An 18911-nucleotide genomic window follows, 5' to 3' on the forward strand; every position below is an offset into this window, starting at 1 on the left:
TGTGTCTCCCTCTCTCTCTGCCCCTCCCCCGTTCATGCTCTGTCTCTCTCTGTCCCCAAAATAAATAAACGTTGAAAAAAAAAAAAAAAAGAATAAACTCTTTAGGGGCACCTGGGTGGCTCAGTCTGTTAAGCGTCCAACTTCTGCTCAGATCATGACCTCAGGGTTCATGGGTTCTGGTCCCATGTCAGTCTCTGTGCTGACAGCTCAGAGCCTGGAGCCTGCTTCAGATTCTGTCTCTGTCTCTCTCTGCCCCTCCCCAACTTGTGCTCTGTCTCTCTCTCAACAATAAATAAACATTAAAAAAGAAGAAGAAACTCTTTTGGGGCACCTGACTGGCCCAGTCAGTAGAGCAGTGACTCTTCATCTCCTTGATCTCCAGGCTGTAAATTCAAGCCCAGGTTGGGTGTAGAGATTATTTAAAATGAAATCTTAAAAAACAAAACAAAACAAAACAAAACAAAACAAAACAAAAAACCCTCTTCATAAATGCCATTTTCAGTGACTCTACTAAATTTTAGCTATAGCTGTCATTTTGACCCTGAAACTTCACATCTAGGTATATACCCTAATGAAATAATGAGTCAGTCATTATAAGACAAAGATTTATGCACAAAAATTTTCTTTGAAGTAGTAGTATATGTAAAAAGGAAGAGAAATTGGAAACAGTGTAATTGTTCAACGCTAGGGGAAGGGCCAAATGAATTAATGTTTGGTGTACCTGTATTAGTGAATATTATGCAGCAGCTTTTTTTTTTTTAAGTTTTATTTTTTATTTATTTTTGAGGGAGAGCATGCACGCGCAAGAGAGGGGGGAGAAGGGGCAGAGAGATGGGGGAGGGGCAGAGTGCCAGAGGGAGAGAATCCAAGCAAGGTCCACACAGGAACCCAACTCGAGGCTGGATCTCATGAACTGTGAGATAATGACCTGAGCGGAAGTCAGAGGCTTAACTGGCTGAGCCATCCAGACGCCCCCAACACATCTGTCTTTCCTAATGGGATTTATCTCACGGTTGTTTTTTTTTTTTTAATGTTTATTTACATATTTTGAGAGAGAGAGTGAGAGCACTAGCAGGGGAGGAACAGAGAGAGAGAGAGAGAGAGAGAGAGAGAGAATCCCAAGAAGGCTCCCCGCTATCATTGCGATGTGGACATGGGGCTGTATCCCACAAACCATGAGATCATGACCTGAACACAAATCAAGGGTTCCCCGCTCAACCCAACCCACTCAGCCACCCAGGCGCCTTCCTCATCCCTTTTAAGCCTAGAAAGTCCTCGCCCTTCTACAGAACGGATACATTCTCCCTTCTACTGTCTTTTTGTGCGTGTGTAGTTTAATCCCCAATCCCCCATCACCATTTAACTCTATCAGGAATTAATTTCGGTGTATGATAGAAGACATGCATCTAAATTTCATGCCCCCCCCCCCAGCGCTAATCGGTTATCCCAGGATATCGATTACTTGTGAGGATATCGATTACTATCCCAGGATATCGATTATCCCTATTACTTGCGAGACATTCTCTATGTTAATATCTTTTATGTTGGAGGGTTTATTTCTTCTTGGTTCTCAGGATTCTTTATTCTGGTTCCAGCCTCACCCCATTTCCGTCGGGATGGTTGCTTTAATAGTCCTGTCTATTGCACCCTCCGACGTCCCGCCCCCTTCCCTCAGGGAGGCCTGGAGGCCAGGGGCGCCAATTGTTCCCAGGCGCAGCCGGCGCCCAGGTGCCCACGGTCTGCGCGGGCTCCCGCTGGGAGGGGGAGGGAGCGAGGGCGGGGAGGAGGCAGGTGTCCCTAACGACTCTCCTGCCTTCCAGCCTGGGGAGGTGCTGGCCCGGGCTCCGTTACCACATTACAGATGGGGAAGGAGCCCTCTGGCCTCTTAGGGTTTTAAGACCTTCCCAGGAACGGGGAGGCAGAAGACCCCTTGTGCCAGCCGCCTACCTTGCCGGCTGCCGGCTGGAACCATCTCCTGCTGCTCAGCTACCCTCCCACAGGCCCACTCCCAGCTCCGGGCTACAGGTCTCATCCCCAAAGCACTGCAAGCTTTCCTTGCCCGCTGTCACATAGGTAGGTATCCTCCTTCCAGAAGCCCAAGAATCTCCCTCTGCGGGCACAGTCTTGCGGGTCCTAAAGACGCCCTTGCCCAGGGCTGTGAGGATGTCCTGACATGCTGGCGTTGGATCTCAGAGCTCCTCTGAGAGAAATCCTTCTCTGAGCTCCTCACTTGGGATTAAACTTGGCCATTTGCTGACCTGCCTACTAAGAGCCATGTCCTATTCACAGACCTCTCCTTAAATCCCCACAATCACCCCATCAGGTGTTCTCATCCCTCTTTCCATCTGGGGAAACTGCGACTCTGAAAAACGAAGTTCCGAGGATCCCCTAGCAGCAAGTGGTGGAACTGGGATTTCACTCTAGGGATGTGTTCACAGGAGTCTCTCCAGGGCTCTTCATACAAGGTTGTCCGATAGGAGTACCCATCTGAGTGCCTGGCACAGCAGATGATCTCTCCCTCTCTCCCCTTTTTTTCATATATACACATAGAAAACCAAGGGCTCTTCTAAACTGGGATGAGCCACATAGGCTATGAAAAAGAAAATAAAGGAAAAGCAGCAGTGCTTATTAGACAAAGACCGCCGCTATTCACCAAGCGGTTACCGATTGTAAATCTGACATATCCAATTAGAAGGCTGCAGTCAGAGGGCCAGATCAGGATGTGTGTGTGCTGAAGTAGCAAGTAGAAGTGTCTTCCAGTTAATACTGACAGGGGCACCTATTTCATTGATCAAATAAAAAGTCCTACAGTGATAGGTATAATACAAAATAAAAATCACCTGAAAGTTCAATAACAAGGAAGGAGCTAAATAAACCAGAGTGGCTCTCTAGGATGAAATACTATGCAGGCCTCAGAATATCCTCGTATTGCAAACCACTTCTTGGTGTCTGTTTGATGCCAGGAATTGGGGCTGGGGATGAGACAAAAAGAGCTACTCCCACCAGTCAAGGAGGGAGACAGGCTCATAAACAGACAAGGGACTTGGAGTGTAACAGATGTCACGAATGGTGTGTGCACGTGTGTGTGGGGGGTCCCGGGAGAGGGAGATCATCCTTTCTGGAGCTGATGTGAGCCTTAGGAAGAATGATTTAGAAGATACTTGAGCTAAGTCTTGATTCTTTCCGAAGAGGTTGTAATGACACGGGGAAATGTTTCAGTTATTATGTTAATTAAAAAAATTTTTTGGGGGCACCTGGGTGGCTCAGTCGGTTAGGCGGCCGACTTCGGCTCAGGTCATGATCTCACGGTCCGTAAGTTCGAGCCCCGCGTCGGGCTCTGTGCTGACAGCTCAGAGCCTGGAGCCTGTTTCAGATTCTGTGTCTCCCTCTCTCTGACCCTCCCCCGTTCATGCTCTGTCTCTCTCTGTCTCAAAAATAAATAAACGTTAAAAAAAAATTAAAAAAAAAATTTTTTTTAATGTTTGTTTATTTTTGAGAGAGAGAGAGAGAGAGGAAGGGCCAGAGAGAGAGGGAGACACAGAATCCGAAGCAGGCTCCAGGCCCCGATCTGTCAGCACAGAGCCAGATGCAGGGCTCGAACTCACGGACCACGAGATCATGACCCTGAGCTGAAGTTGGCCGCTTAACGGACTGAGCCACCCAGGCACCCCTATGGTGTTAATTTAAAGAGGATTAAAAGGGGCGCCTGGGTGGCGCAGTCGGCTAAGCGTCCGACTTCAGCCAGGTCACGATCTCGCGGTCCGTGAGTTCGAGCCCCGCGTCGGGCTCTGGGCCGATGGCTCAGAGCCTGGAGCCTGTTTCCGATTCTGTGTCTCCCTCTCTCTCTGCCCCTCCCCCGTTCATGCTCTGTCTCTCTCTGTCCCAAAAATAAATAAACGTTGAAAAAAAATTAAAAAAAAAAAATAAAGAGGATTAAAAGATGCACAGGTAGCACGATCTGACGTTCGTGGAGCCACCATACCGGCTTTGGCTTGCTTGACACCAAGTTTAATTTATAGGAGAAAGAGCTTAGAAACGTTTATCATGTGTAAACTATTGTTATTTTGGTTTTTCTGCTGCTCGCTGCCCAGACAATTCTAACTAAAATATGTACTTTATATCCCAGGGTCCTAGCAGGAACACAGATGGGTATTTTGAAGATGTTAGCTACCTCCAGTGTTCTTTACATAAGTTAGCAGGGGAAATTGAGGGGTACAAGGCCTAAGTTGAAATCACACCTGCCTGCTTTCACTCCAATGACACATTCTTCTTATCCTTTTTGCCAGCACCAGGTTCCTTACCTGGTGGGTGACTCAAACCTTTACTCCTATAGGGTCTGAGTCCTTGGTGGTCTTGACTTTGTTGGGTTGCTGAAGCTTTTGGGACCACTGGTTGGGAGGATTTAAAAAAATTTTTTTTTAATGTTTATTTATTTTTGAGAGAGACAGAGACAGAATGCAAGTGCGTTAGGGGCAGAGGGAGAGGGAGACACGGAATCCGAAGCAGGCTCCAGGCTGTGAGCTGTCAGCACAAAGCCCGATGCAGGGCTCGAACTCACAGACCGTGAGATCATGACCTGAGCCGAAGTCAGGCGCTCAACTGACTAAGCCACCCAGGCGCCCCGGGAGGATTATTAAGAGACACCTCAGTGACTCCCCTGGGCTCCAGATCTAGCCCCATCTCTATTATGCAGTAGCAACCTAATTTTCTCTAGTAATTGGGCTTCACCAACCGAGACATTACAGAGGCGCCTTTCTCTGCCTATTGGATCAGTAGCAGGAGAAACCAAAATGGCCATGGCCATCTCAGCTTTCAAGTCATCAGTTCTATGATTGTCATATGGTGGGAAGTGTTTCTCTCTGGGGTTCTAGGATCACCACGCCCTCTGAGTCCATTCCATTATTGGAATGGGAAGCAAAAATTCTTCTGGTAGGTTGTAGACTTTAGGTGTAATAGTGAGGAGGCTCTGACTACCCCTACCTCTTGGTTATATATGACCATGTATGGTTATGGTTTAAGGAAACACTGCATCGGGTAGGATAGCCCCTGCACCTTGCAAAGTGTGGTTTCTCAGCTATGCTCCAAATGAGCCTTCAGCAGGCCAATCCACCATTCTCTCTTGCCTGCTGCTTTGAGGTCATGGGGCACACGGTAAGATCAGTGAATTCCTTGGGAGTGAGCTCATTTATACATTTCCTTGGCAGTGAAATGTGAGCCCTGGTTGGAGGCGATTTTGTGTGGAATGCCATGGTGATGGGTAAGGTATTCTGTCCATCAGAATACCTGATGCTGACAGAATAGTGGTGCTGACAGAAGACTGTAGGCAGAGGAGGTGAATTCATACCTGGAATATGTGTCTGTTCTCATGAGGATAAAGCACATGGAGTCCTTCCATGCTAGGAGGGCCCAGTCAAATCAGCCTATAAACAGGTGAGAATGGTACCCAGTCAGGGACTCAGCATGGGGCTGTAAGTAGGATGGGCATTCAGCACTGGTCACAGCCAGATTAGCCTCAGAGAAGGGAAGACTATTACTGAACCAAAGCATAGCTTCCATCCCTGCCACCGTGAGTCCACTGAACAAGGCCTAAAGTGCCTGGGGAAAGAGGGTCCACAGGACTGTCATTATGTCCAACGGGAAGACCATTCTTTCCCATGTCTTAATGTGGGGTATTATGGCTACCTTTCCTTTGGCTGTTAAACATTGCCACCTGGCCTTTACGCTACCAGGATACCATTGTTTCCACTGAGATCACGGAATCCAGTTCTACTGATTCATCCAGCATCCCCCACTAGCATCTCCAGCCTACAGAGGACAGCCATTAGAGCAAGTCAAGGATGTGGGTGACTCTCACCAATGCATTTATCTCCCTCTTCCTTTCCTTTCCTTCCTTCCTTCCTTCCTTCCTTCCTTCCTTCCTTCCTTTCCTTCTTTCTTCTTTCTTTCTCTTTCTTTCTTTCTTTCTTTCTTTCTTTCTTTCTTTCTTTCTTTCTTTCTTTCTTTCTTTCTTTTTCTTCCGAGTAAACTCTGTGCCCAACACGGTGCTCAAATTCTTGACTCCGACATCAAGAGTTGCATGCTCTACTGACTGAGCCAGCCAGGCACCCCTCACCAATGAATTTCTTAATGCTTTGGCAAAGAGGTGTTTTCCAGATCTCCTTAAAATATGTGTTGAGGGGTGGCTAAGCAGGTTGCACATAATAAATCCAATCTGGCATGCCCACCTCTCTGAGATTTTGGATTCTTTCCTTTACATTATGCCAGGGAAATTCTGGCATTTCAAGTTTACTAACTATAGGCTACCATTAAATCCAGGCTTTAATTAACCAACCTCATAGACTATTTATGCCTCTCCCAGGTGCTTGAGCCAACACATTAAATCCCAAATCCTGGATGAGCATCCATGGACTTGAGTTTGGGCAAACTGAACCTGACATTCCACCCTCCTGGGTCTATTTCCCTTAGAACCCATTCCCACACATATTGCTGTGGCTCCTGCCAAGACAGTTTAGCAAGATCTGTAATTCCTTCTGTCTGGGCGTCCTCCTCTCAGCGTGGGCCTTGTGCTTCTCTGCCCAGGCTGTTCTGGGATCTGATTTGACAAGGGCCAGGGAAGACTGGAGGTGGGGAGAGTCCTGAAGCTGATGTCTGGGGAGACGGAAGCCAGTGTCTGCCCAAATGTCCCCATTTCATCTCAGAGTCCCTCGGTGCCCTTATGTTAGCATATTCTTATGCTGCCCTAGAGGGCTGAGCACTTAGCACCACAACTTGGCAACCCCTACAATGACATCCCGGTGCCCACCCTCAGCCATGTGGGCTCTCTTTGCCTATAGGGGATGAGGGACCCCTCCAAGGTGCCATCAAGGTGTCCTGATTCCACACTCGCATTTCCTGTCAGACATTGATAATTTCCAGTTTTCTCCCTGTGGCCATGAGAAGCCACACGAGGCCACACCATAGTGAAGAAGAGCCACAGCTATTTGTTCTGCCATCTCCCTCCCTCAACAATGCACTATTATCCACTTCACCCCTGCCACCCCCCACCCCTGCCCAAGGATAATTTGAGTAATGGTGACACCTGTGCATGCAGTGAATCATCTGGGTGTTCTTCCCCTGCTGCAAAGAGGCTTCCCCTGTGCTCTGAATTTATGATCAGTCCAATCTCAGTATTCTATCTGAGGCTGTTCCTGGAGCCAATTCCTTTATTGGTGAGTGTGGACAGGAAACAGAGGACACACATGTATTGGATAATTTGAGGAGAATTTAATAAAGGGACTATTTATAGAGGGTGGAAGGGTGAAGGGAAATCCCAAGTGATAATGCAGTGCCTGGAACTGGTAACAGGCCTGAAGAGGTGAGGAGAGCAATGGCAGGGCCCTAAAACCAGAAACCAGGACCCTGCAGCCAGTGGGAATCCTGGAGGGAGAGAAACTGAGGAATAAATACCCTGGCCTCCTTCTCCTTCTCCTTCTTTCTTCTCCTGCTCACTCCCCCCCCCCAACCCCCCCCCACCCCACATTGGCCAAACCCCAAAGCCTATTGCAATGTCTGTAGATGTCAGTGTGCTGGAAGCTGGGTGGACAAGGGTGGAGAGAGGACCTGGAGGGGCCACAGAAGAGAGTCAGAATAGCCACCCACCTAGTTAGAATATTAATAACCATCTTTGTGGGCATCACAGAGACATTTATGATGTTGCCATTTATAAAGCATCCAGGCAGTCATTTGCAGAATGTCTCTCACTTTGCTTTGCTCATTTCTTCAAGATTAGATTCAGAGTGAACCTTTTGGGCAGGAATACTACAGAAGAGATGTATTATTCCTACACCCATAGTGTCCTTCTCAGTGCATCACATCAGGAGATACATGGCACCAGCTTGTTCTATTAGTAGTTAGACTTTGATTACATGATGAAGACAGTGTTTGCCAGATCAGGCTAGCTTTCGATAAACTTACAAACCTGAGAATTGTTTGTACTAACTTTCTGAGCAGCCAGAGGGACTGTAGCACACCTGACCTGCCTTCATCTTTTCTCATCCCCTCTGGGAACACCAGGAATAGAGTCTTGATGGTAGGAAATGGGGAGAGAGTGTCAAGACTTTCTAGTGCTGTCACTTGTTCCCAGTTCTCCTGAGGTCACTGGAAATCTGTCCACAGCTATTTTCTGTCTGGAGCTGCGGAGTCCGGTGTGGAGAAGATCCCCCTTGCCACCGGTCTCTACAGGTGTAGGTGCGCATTTCTGCGCATGTGTGAAAATAAGTTTGAACTCCAGCGTCCGGCGGGCTCAGTCGGAGGACCATGTGACATTTGATCTCGAGCCCCAAGAGATTACTTAAGAAAAAGAAAAAGAAAAAAAGGAAACAGGTATGTGCACCTTCCTATGCATGTGTGCCAAATTGAGTCTTTTTGTCCGCATCAGCGTGTCTACATGCACGGCCCATTCTGTGCAAGCCTTCAAGTTCCTTCTAAAGCATTGCACGTTGCAGGCTCTGGTGTGGGCTAAGGGTGTGTGTGTGTGTGCGTGTGTGTGTGTGTGTGTGTGCGCGCGCGCGCGCGCGAAGCGTTTTTGCGCGGAGCAGGTCGCAATTCTCAAGTGCTCCCCCCTTTTTGGGCCGGCTTGGTATGGTCTGCGAGCTCCTCTACATTTCCTCGGACGGTGGTTGCACCCACCTCACCCGGAAGTGCTTGCCCGCACGCATGTCAGGCTTGCGCCCCGGCATGGAGCAGCACAGCGGTCGGGTCCGCCCTGACCCGGGCTCGCCGCCGGCGGAGTCGGCCCCCGCCTCGGTGACCCTGGCGCAGCTCCTGCAGCTGGTCCAGGAGGGCCGGGAGCTCCCGGGCCTGGAGAGGCGCTGCATCACAGCGACCCACGGCGAACCCACGGCGCCCCGGCTCCCGCGGAGGCCCAAGCCCTGGGAGGCCTCGGGGTCGGCTGAGGCCCCCGCGCCGCCGCCGTAGCCCCGGGAACCCAGATCCCGTCGACCTCGGGTCCGGGTAGAAGAACGCCTGGAGGGGCCCGGCTCGGCGGAGTCAACGACGGCGCCTTCCTGACGGCACGTAGTGGGTTCCTGAGGCTCGTAGTCCTTTGTCTTTTAGACCTGGAGAGCGTGACTCTGTTCTGCATAAATTCGGACCTTGGATGCTGGCCACGGTTATTTATCTTTTATGCATTTGCCCCCGACCTGTCTCAGCTGAACTTAAGCCTCCTGGGAGAGTCATTGGAGTTGTCTTGTATCTGAGTATTTCTGGACCAAGATCCTCATTTTAAAAATCCGGTTTCGGCCCTTACGGATGATTGAAACAGATCTCCTACTTTTTACTCTCTGCGATGCATAGATGTGCCTTCATTTTTAAAATGCTACTGAGGACACACTAACGGGGTTTGACCCACTGAGAACAATTTCGTTAGTAATGTAGGGAAACGTCAGTGTTTATCTCCCGGTTCAGCTAATTCTTGTGAGTTGGGCAAATGAACTTGGGATTCAAGAGGTGTTGATCTTAGCCATTCTCCAGGTCAGCAGCTAATAAAAGGTTTAATGATTAAACTTGGCCCTGGAATGACTTCAAAGATACATTAGACCAACAAAATCCTAAAGCGTTAAAAGAAAAGCCAATCAACAAAAAACTAGAACCTTTGGCTCTGGGAACCAGGTGGGTCATGATAGAAGCTTAGAACAGAGGGAGAGCTCCTACAACTACTTTCTGAAGTCTCTAAGTAGGCGTGCCACGTGGCTTACTGTCCCTACTCTTGCTTACTGAAACTAAGGTTTTTGTTTTCCCTACATCTAGAACATATATGTGGTGTATGTTGATAGTTTTGTATGTTGACAGCCATGAACAATTCACAATTAGCATATGCTATCTACAAATCATACGACTAATTTTTCCCAGAAATGATAGTTCCACAACTTGCTCAGGGAATGGTAGATCATAGTGCACGATACAGCAGTACATTAATTTTTTTGTAAACATTTATTTTTGAGAGAGCCTGCGAGCGGGAGAGGGGCAGAGAGGGAGACACAGAATCCAAAGCAGGCTCCGGGCTTTGAGCTGTCAGCACAGACCCAGATGCAGGGCTCCAACTCACCAAGGGTGAGATGGTGACCTGAGCCAAAGTTGGATGGTTAACGGACTGAGCCACCCAGGCACCTCAGCAGTACATTTTTTAGAACTTATATACATAGAATTCCAAGTTAATGGTTATTTTGCTTAACCTTTTGAACAACTGTGTGAGGCACACATGCTACATTAGTTCCATTTTGCAGGCAAGAATGGAAACGTTTTTCTTGTATTTAGCTTTTCTTTTCCTCCCAGAGAAAGGGGAGTGGGGTAGAGAGCATGGGAGAGGGGCAGACGGAGAATCTTAAGCAGTTTCCACACTCAGCGTGGATCCTGAAGTGGGTCTCAATCCCATGACCCTGGAATCATGACCTAAGTAGAAATCAGGACACCCAGGTGCCCCCTTCCTGTATTTATTATAAAACATACCTGCAGTAGAAACCCTGGGCATCCACATTCACAAATGCTCTTTTCCCATGGCTTTTGATACGTCATCTTAAAGTAATTTGATTTCACAATGCTTTAAAATATAAGAGTAAGCTCTAACATCTATTCCTGGCAGGTTAACTCTTGAGCCAACCAACCTAATTAATTACCTCATAACCTGGCACATTTTAAGGCATTGTTCTAACTCAACCTCACAGCTATGTTTGAGGGCTCCATGAGCCAAAAGTGCAGCAAAGCTGATCATAAGGGACCAGGGGACACAGTGGTTAAACGTTTTCAAGTCTTAACCTATGCCTGGCACACTCACCAACTTCTCACATGACAATTGAGGCAATGACGTGACAGGAACAGAGGAAGGCCCACCTAGGAGGGGGGCACTGATAATAAAACACAAGCAGGATCAGATTCCCTTTCTAGGTCTATGTCCCCAGGAGCCCTAGTGGTGGTCTATACATGGTTACCAGCAGGGTAGAGAGCAATACTTTAGGAGTCTAGACTATGCAAGGAGAGGGTTTAATAAAGGCTGCCTGGGGCCTAAAAGACCTAATAGTACTAATTTCATCCATGCCAAACCAAGAAAATCCCATCTTGAAGCCCAGCAGAAATAAATGGGGAGCATTTCCCTGAGGCAGATGGTACAGAGGGCTCCGGGATCCACCACTGTGATCCTAATAGGAAATACCCAATTGGCTCCAAGGGAAAAAGCTATCTTGGTAAGCTTTGGTCTTCCACAGGACATGGGACCAGAGGAGACTAACAAGGTCAGGGCCCCGGTGGTCAATCCAGATAGTGCAGGACTTCCTCACATAAGGTGCATGGTCCCTAAGAGAAATCTATGAACATAAAAATTTCCAAGCAATAATTTGAGTGTACGTATTTTCCTGGGAAAAGGGTCCTTCCCTTCTCATAGACCCAAGAAAAGGTTAAAATCCTGAGCTAGAGAAAAGGACTAAATCAACCATAGGCTATGATAAGGAAGCCACCAGATACACTTCAGGCCAGCCAAGTCTGAGAGCTCACAAAGCAGTCACTGAAAAGTCAGAACAGACTCACAGCAGAGACAACTGAGAACCGTGTTTGTGCTCTTCTTTGTAACTATATTTTAAATTCCTTCCAAAACAAAGCCCCAAGAACCCCCAGGTTCAAGTATGTCCCTGAGCGTGGTCCACTGCTGTCTTGTATTCATGCTTGGATACTCGTTTACTAACATTAAACCCCAGAATGGAAGATGTGACGTAGCAGGATTCTCTCTTTCATGGCATGAGTCCTCTGCTGACTTAAGGGGTGACAGTGTAGTCAACGTGGAAAACACACTGGAATTTTTTCTTGGAACCGGGCTGTGATGAGACGTGCCTGCCAGGAACGTCATCATCTTTTCCTTGACTCCCCCCCCTCTAGTTTCTGAAGGTATAGCAGAAAATATCTTCTTTGAAGATACTGATAACAATTCCAAAAGACAAAACACACCTCCAATGTGCTGTGCTTTCAGATATTCTGAGGAAGAAAAACATAACTTCATTAATAGAAATTTAATGACAGTTGGCACCTAAGATTAAGCAATTTCAAAAAATTAAGATACCTTCCACAAAATAGATGGTTTGTATCTTCAAATCCTTTCTGAAATTAGTTAATATTCTCTCCCCATTGCCAGGTAAATGACCACAGCAATACAGAAGATTTTTTTGTTACTCAACATTTTCTAGCCTCTGATTGTTGGGATACACATGGGAATGCCCCATGTCCTGACCAGGCATTCACTGTTTCAAGCATATTTCCATCTGTTAGACTTGTAGATACCAGTCTCTCCCTGCCCTCTACCACTCAAACACCAAAGTTACTCTCAGATACTGGTAAACGCAAAAAGAATTTTTAAGTGGCAAAGAATGGACCATCACATCAGCCCAAGGCCAGTTTTCAGCCCTGCCTCACCTGGGTTTAATTCAGCTGCCGAATGAGCTGATTGATGCGTTCGCCTCGATAGCCTGGTAAGCCCACCTCCTTGAGAAAGCCCACTCTATTCTTGGTGGCATGACGGGCCACTGAGAGATGGAAAGGACGTAAGAAGTCACAAATGGCCTGGAAATTCTTCCCCGGAAAGGCAATTTCATGAATGAGGTCTTCCAAGCAAATAACACCGTACTTCCCTGGGAAACATAAGGATACAGATTCCTTTATTCAACATTTCCCCGGTATATACTATGAGGCTGTTATATGCTCAGAGCTGGGCACTCTGGTAGGTTCTTGGGACTCCAAGAAAAACAGTACCTAAATCCCACATCAAGACCACCAGAGATCCTTGCTTTCTGCCCAACTGACCCCTAAGCTGCAACACTCACCCAGGTGCTCCTCAATCACTGTGTTGTCTGTCAAAGGGATGGTTTTATTCTTGACCTTGGCTTGTCCACGTTTCAAGATGAGTTCCCGGACAGACTTCAGATTTGGAAATCTATGTGAGGCAGAATAAAGTACAGCCTTATCAGCCCCTGGCACACTGCATACACTGGTCACTCAGTCCTGCAGCCTGGCTGAGGAGGGATTCTCCTACTACCCCTTCTCCCCACCAAAAAGTGCAATCACGCTGCAGCTGGGATGCCTGCAAGTACACAAGGAAAAAACCAGAGTGGCCCTATGTAATTAAAAATTACAATTTATGATTTAAAAAAAAAAAAAAAAAAAAAGAGGGGCGCCTGGGTGGCGCAGTCGGTTAGGCGTCCGACTTCAACCAGGTCACGATCTCGCGGTCCGTGAGTTCGAGCCCCGCGTCAGGCTCTGGGCTGATGGCTCAGAGCCTGGAGCCTGTTTCCGATTCTGTGTCTCCCTCTCTCTCTGCCCCTCCCCCGTTCATGCTCTGTCTCTCTCTGTCCCAAAAATAAATAAACGTTGGAAAAAAAAAATTTAAAAAAAAAAAAAATTACAATTTATGGATAGAAATGTTCATTGTGCAAAAAAAAAAAAAAAAAAAAAAAAAAAAAAATTACTTTCCGAGGCAAAAATAAAACAAACACTGGCTTACAATCCAGGACTTTGGCCTTATAGAATCCTCTACTCAAGATGGCTAAATCCAAGCGCTTGCTGGGTTTTAATGTTTGAAAAGAAGACTACTCGAACTCATGACCCCAAGATCAAGAGTCACACGCTCTTCTGACTGAGCCTGCCAGGCGCCCATGAAAGAACACACTACTCTTACACAAGCACTGCCCCCAGCTTTGCCCCAAGACTCCCAAGAATTAATTTCTCTTCTACGCATCTTACTCAGCCTTAGCTTACAAGCGAACGAGCCCTGCCATGGTACTTTTCTTGTCACATCAGCAGCAGCACCACCTCCTGCTGTCTGCCCCATGTTCCAAAGTTCTATGGCTGGCAGCTGATTTCTGGGAACTGTGGTCACCACAAAATGTTTCTTCAACACAGCAACACGAGCCCTGGAGAATAACACTCGCATGCTAATGTTCTCATCAGGCTCACATACAATCTAATATGAATCCACACACAAAAAAACCTTACTCACCCCCAGGCCACATACGGTTCCACTATACGCAGCGTTTTTATGGTCTGGGGGGTCACTCTGAAAAAGACACCACTGAAAATCTTCTTCAGGCGAAGCCTTGCAATGGTCCTCTGCACCAGCGAACTCACCCCATTAATCCTGAAATGAACGACAGAGGAAGTCAGGTTCTATTCAGTTTTTGTCAGTCCGGCAAGGACCTATCAAATGACTGCCACTACAGGGCATCCAGAGAGCAAGACACAGACTGTGCCTCACAGGTGAGGTCAGAAGGTGGCAGCTATGTAAACAGGTCATTCTCACATGATGTGGGGCAATGCTATAGGAACAGAATGGGCCCTGATTTCGTGTGGGGTGTGTATGAGTTGAGTGTGGAGGGCTGTGCATGTCAAGCAAAGGAAGCTGGACTCTGCGGGCAGTAAAAGCACGAAAAGATTTTAGGTACAAGAGACACAATCAACTTCCTGATTGACAACCACTGAGGAGAGCATATCAGACGGATCTGAAAGCATGACACCAGAGGCAGGGAAACCCAGTTAGCTAATACGATGGTCCAGGAGAGATTATGGGAAATGGTAGGGAGGTTAATAAAAAGGGCTCAAAGATATTTAAAGCCCACAGGTTTCTGGTTTGGATGACCGGGTAGGGGAAATAGGAAGAGGCAGTTGTACATGCAGACAGACTGGGTAAAGTACGCCTCAATGAGGAAAAAGCTTAATGAGCTCTCCCCAGCACTGAATACGCTCCATCCACTTGACCTTGGTAAGGTTCCTAGAAGGATGCCTTGATTCCCACAGTTCAGGACTTTCTGCATCTATGCCTGGAAAGCCTTCCCCAACACTCGTGAATTCCTCCCACGTCTGCAGGTCTCAGCTTCAAGTTCCTGCTTTAGAGGGTCCACAACCAGTACTGCCCTTGCAGCAGTTGACCCTCATTGCACTTGGTATATTTTCATGTGTATTTGCTCACATCAGTCTCCTTAACCTTAAAGAGAAAAACCCCAAGTTCCTAGCACAACTTGTCTTAGTGGCTTAAAGCCTATTATAAATCTCATCTCCCTAGAAAGGGTCCTAAAGCTGAACCAGTAGTTTGCCCCAGCCTACGGAATCTGGTAAGTTCCTCACCTTTGGATGCGTACAACAAAGGCCAAGGAATGTTTATCCGGCACTTCCAAACCGTGAGGTTTCACTTCTAGTCGTCTGAGGCGCACCCTGTCGCGTTGCTGCCGCCAGGAATCATGTAGGAACCATTCCAGTCGCTTAAACTTGACCTCTTTTCCTTTCTTCTGCTACAGAAAAGGCAGACCACCATCACCATTCTGTGCCTCTAGTTTTACTTCCACAACAGTAATTCATTGGTCACTATCCATAGAGTGTATTTCCCACTATATTCCACAAAAAGAAGCAAACAAACATCTTCTATTCTAGGTAAGGCAAAAACGAGATACCCAAGGAGTTTTGAAAACTCAGAAACTACAAAAAAAAAAAAAAGTCTCTGATAAATAAACAAGTTAGTTTACATGCTATTAGCCAACGTTACCAACAAACATTTATGGAACCTAACACTGTGTTAAGGATCATAAAGTACAGAATAAGCATGAGCTTGTTTCATCTTCCAGACTCCAAAATAAGTATCTTCTCAAAACGTTTAGCAAGTAGCAAAAATTGTTTGGCACATTACAAAAAAAAAGTTTTCTTCCAAGTAAAGAGAATGTTTGGTTTTTCAAATCACTTGGTGTGAACCCAAATAGTACAACGTCTCCTCCACTTTTCCTTAACAAACTACTCAAACATTTTACCCGCAGAAAATTAGAAATATTTGTTAAATGAAGACATGAACTGTATACCTGCTGTAATAGAATCGACGGGGAAAGGGACTGTCCATACCAAATCTAGTTCAACACATGCTAGATATAACTCACCAAATACATTCTAATTCCCTTATCTTGGTGCCCCATCATTACCTCCTTCTTGTCCAAAAGTGCCTGCTTCGCTTGAGTGGCTTTAAGGGCCTGATACGCCTTCCTCTTTTTCAGGAGATTTTCTGGAACCAAAGGAATCTTTTTTCTTTGCCTGATACGGAAAATTGCAATCAGAGATCATGTTTAAAGAACATATTTTCAATGAGCTTCTAAACCATCTCTTGGGCTTCGAGAAACATTACTCTCCTCAAATTCCGACAGACTTCCCTGCAAACTGTGGTGTCTGACGCCAGTCCTCAAAACGGACCCCTTAACATTCACTCTTTTCTAAGCAGTAAGAAGTCACGAACCCCTTGGCCACTAGTCCTCCTCTGCCTCCATGAAGCTTTTACTGTCACAGCCTTTTAAAGACACTAACAGCTACACGTTCCTAGTAAAACTCCGTGGGGCTGGGGCGGGTACAGATCTATCTGCAGGGGCAATACTCAAGTCAAGCTGGGTGAACCCAAGACTAGCACTCTCCAGCGTGCCCCCAAGGTTAGTAACCCGAATTTGACGGCGGCTTCCCTCCACCTGAGCGGCAGGCCGAATCCTACGGCTCCTTGCTCTTCACCCCACTCTCTGTAATCTGGAGTCTTTTCTATTCTCTTCCTTCAGTCCACAAGTATCCTTATTTTCCGCCACTGAGGAATAAACACCGTGGATGGCACCGGATGCTCAAGACCCCACTGGAGAAACTCAAACCCCAAACACTCACTCTTGCTCCGCCATGTTTCCAAAGCTGTGGCTACCGGCTACTGCTCATGCGCAGCCCCACCACGTGGGGAAGAAAGGACCGCTCTATGTGTACTTGACCATAGAGATGTGTCTTCTAGCTCAAAGGTTTATAACACGGGTAGTCCTGCCAGTTAGCTGCAGTGAACCGCTGAGGTCTCGCTAACACAGACTCCTTGCCGAAAATTACACAAAGCTTCCTTCGCACTGCTTTCGAGCACTCTAGGGTCTGTGTCATCTTCGAAATCCCGCCCCCTTCCTTTACGCTAATACCGTTGGCTGGGCTGTAAATAAACACTTCCCACTTCCTACGACTTCCGGTGTGGAGGGCGCGCCTCTCCTTCCGCTTCCCCTCTGCTGCGCGTGTGCGGGAAGGGAGACCGTCTGGCGGGAGAGGCTTTTTGATGGATGGCGAGAGCTGGGGCCCCTGTGACTTTGGTTCTCACGTGTGGGTGGAGGTGTTTGTGGACGATTTCGGATGGTAAGGAGTGCAGCTTCCGTTCTGTCAGCCTGGCTCCGTCAGCAGGACCCAGAGCAAGTTATTTAACCCCTCTGTACAGTGGTTTGCTTTACCCATAAAGTGGACCTACGCGATAGCGTTGCGAGGATTATGTGAAAAGTTCCATGTAAAGCGCTTAGCACAGTGTCTGAGTGTAGGACACGCAGCAGGAGACACTAGGTTAGTTATCAGTGCTGAATCGAAAACTAGAAATTCCTCTTTGTCATGTCAGAATCTTCCCTCGTACAGCTCTCACCACCTGGAATTTGCTTCCTTTTTTCCTGGTCTTCATGAAACAAAAATAACCGACGTCCTGTATTCTGGAAACCTAGTGCAGTGCCTCTAGCACTAATATGCATAGTAGTTACCTGGTGGTCTTGTTAAAATGCAGATTAAAAAAAAATTTTTTTAATGTTTATTTGGCGGGGGGGGGGGGGGGGCACAGAAAGACAGAGAGGGAGACAGAATCCGAAGCAGGATCTAGGCTCTGAGCTGTCAGCACAGCGCCTGACTTGGGGCTCAAACCCACAAACCCTGAGAACATGAACAGAGCTGAAGTCTGATGCTTAACAGACTGAGCCACCCAGGCGCCCCTAAAATGCAGATTTTAAATTCAGTTTGTGGGGGAGGGGGGAGTTGATATTCACTTTTTTAACATGCTTCAAAGTGATGTCATCCTTCAGGTCTATGGATTGCACTTTAGCAAGACTAGTCTCTTTCCTTTTTTCTAAATTCCTTCATCCCATTATTATATTTTTAACATTTCTTCATGATACTAGGAGGGCAGGGACCATGGCTGCCTTGCTCATGGCGGTTCCTAAAGGTCTAGCGTAGGTTTCTCAATCTCGACACTACTGGCTTTTGGAGCCAGATCATTCTCTATCATGGCGGGCTGTATGGGACGTTTAGCAGCATCCCCCTACATGCCAGTAGCACCTCTGCCCCAGATGTGACAAACAAAAATGTCTTCAGGCATTGCCACATGTTTAGTACAGTATATATATTTATCCCAACGTCATTATTTGACCCTCGGCACTTATAGGCATCACCGCAGACTTTATCCTGTACTGTTTGGCTTATTGTGTCCCTAATTAGATTGGGTGCTCTGAAGGCAGGGAACTTATCTCATACTTCTCCATCTGCTACAGCTCCTGTCACAATATTGGGCACCTGCAGGTGCTTTTTAGCTAACCTCAAAGCATCATATTGGTACGTGCTCTGTAACTAATCCAACCAGAGAGAGAGTGCCATACACAGAGCTCATTACCTGATGAATAAATGTCGAAGGACAACATAGTCTTTGGAATCAAAGACTGGTGTGAGACTCCTTCTCACTAACTTAGCACTTCACATGTGTCTTTGTAAAAAGGCAAAAACAAGGGTCACCAAAGTGTAAAACGTTTATTAGATAGTAATCAAAGAACAAAAATAGGTCAATATTTTGTAACTCTCTATCTACAGATAAGAGGTAGGTCCTCTGGTACTGAGGGTAGTAGGAGAGAAGGAATTTCAGGGCTATTAACTAACAGTGGCTGAAAGAGACTTGGAGGCCACAATTCAGGATAGGTTTTCCGAAGCCAGCAGATGGCGCTAAGAGAGTACTTATTCTCAGTGCCAAAGCCATCATTCCACAAGATGCAGAGGAAAAGTGATAGAGGCCTCCTCAGTCCAAAATTATTCACTAAGTGAATACATGTTTACTGAGCATT

General features: G+C 46.9%; 2 protein-coding genes across 4 annotated transcripts; one reads left to right on the top strand and one right to left on the bottom strand.

Annotated features, from left to right (window-relative positions):
- The first annotated feature begins 8581 nt into the window (after positions 1–8581).
- CUNH6orf226 (chromosome unknown C6orf226 homolog) lies at positions 8582–9689 on the top strand. The gene has a single exon (XM_047102498.1). The coding sequence runs from the start codon at positions 8620–8622 to the stop codon at positions 8953–8955; it is 336 nt and encodes a 111-aa protein (XP_046958454.1). The 5' UTR covers positions 8582–8619; the 3' UTR covers positions 8956–9689.
- A 1883-nt stretch (positions 9690–11572) lies between these two features.
- Positions 11573–16925, bottom strand: RPL7L1 (ribosomal protein L7 like 1). Of its 3 annotated transcripts, XM_047102706.1 has the most exons (7): positions 16687–16919; positions 15972–16080; positions 15133–15296; positions 14012–14149; positions 12840–12949; positions 12433–12647; positions 11573–11997 (listed from the first exon to the last, which is right to left on the bottom strand). In XM_047102706.1, exons 1-6 carry the CDS (start codon positions 16698–16700, stop codon positions 12439–12441), a joined length of 744 nt encoding a protein of 247 aa, XP_046958662.1. In that variant the 5' UTR covers positions 16701–16919; the 3' UTR covers positions 11573–11997; positions 12433–12438. The 3 variants fall into 3 exon arrangements, with proteins under 3 accessions (XP_046958662.1, XP_046958661.1, XP_046958660.1); XM_047102705.1 differs by lacking the exons at positions 11573–11997; positions 12433–12647; positions 12840–12949 and adding an exon at positions 13465–13925 and having other exon boundaries at positions 15133–15293; positions 16687–16925; XM_047102704.1 differs by lacking the exons at positions 11573–11997; positions 12433–12647; positions 12840–12949 and adding an exon at positions 13465–13925 and having other exon boundaries at positions 16687–16925.
- Positions 16926–18911: the final 1986 nt, after the last annotated feature.

The sequence above is a fragment of the Lynx rufus genome, unplaced genomic scaffold (assembly GCF_022079265.1).
Source record: "Lynx rufus isolate CCGP_SWC_20201006 ecotype Redwood Valley unplaced genomic scaffold, mLynRuf1.p SCAF_6, whole genome shotgun sequence".
NCBI classification, from domain to species: Eukaryota; Metazoa; Chordata; class Mammalia; order Carnivora; family Felidae; genus Lynx; species Lynx rufus.

What these genes read in the sequence shown, in the direction of transcription:
- RPL7L1 (XM_047102704.1), bottom strand. An exon ending in TTTGTTGTACGCATCCAAAG is followed by an intron (nt 14,150 to 15,132) that starts GTGAGGAACTTA and finishes CGTTCATTTCAG; the next exon opens with GATTAATGGGGTGAGTTCGC. An exon ending in GAACCGTATGTGGCCTGGGG is followed by an intron (nt 13,926 to 14,011) that starts GTGAGTAAGGTT and finishes GTTATTCTCCAG; the next exon opens with GGCTCGTGTTGCTGTGTTGA.
- CUNH6orf226 (XM_047102498.1), top strand. Translation starts at nt 8,620, where the DNA reads ATGGTCTGCGAGCTCCTCTACATTTCCTCGGACGGTGGTTGCACCCAC.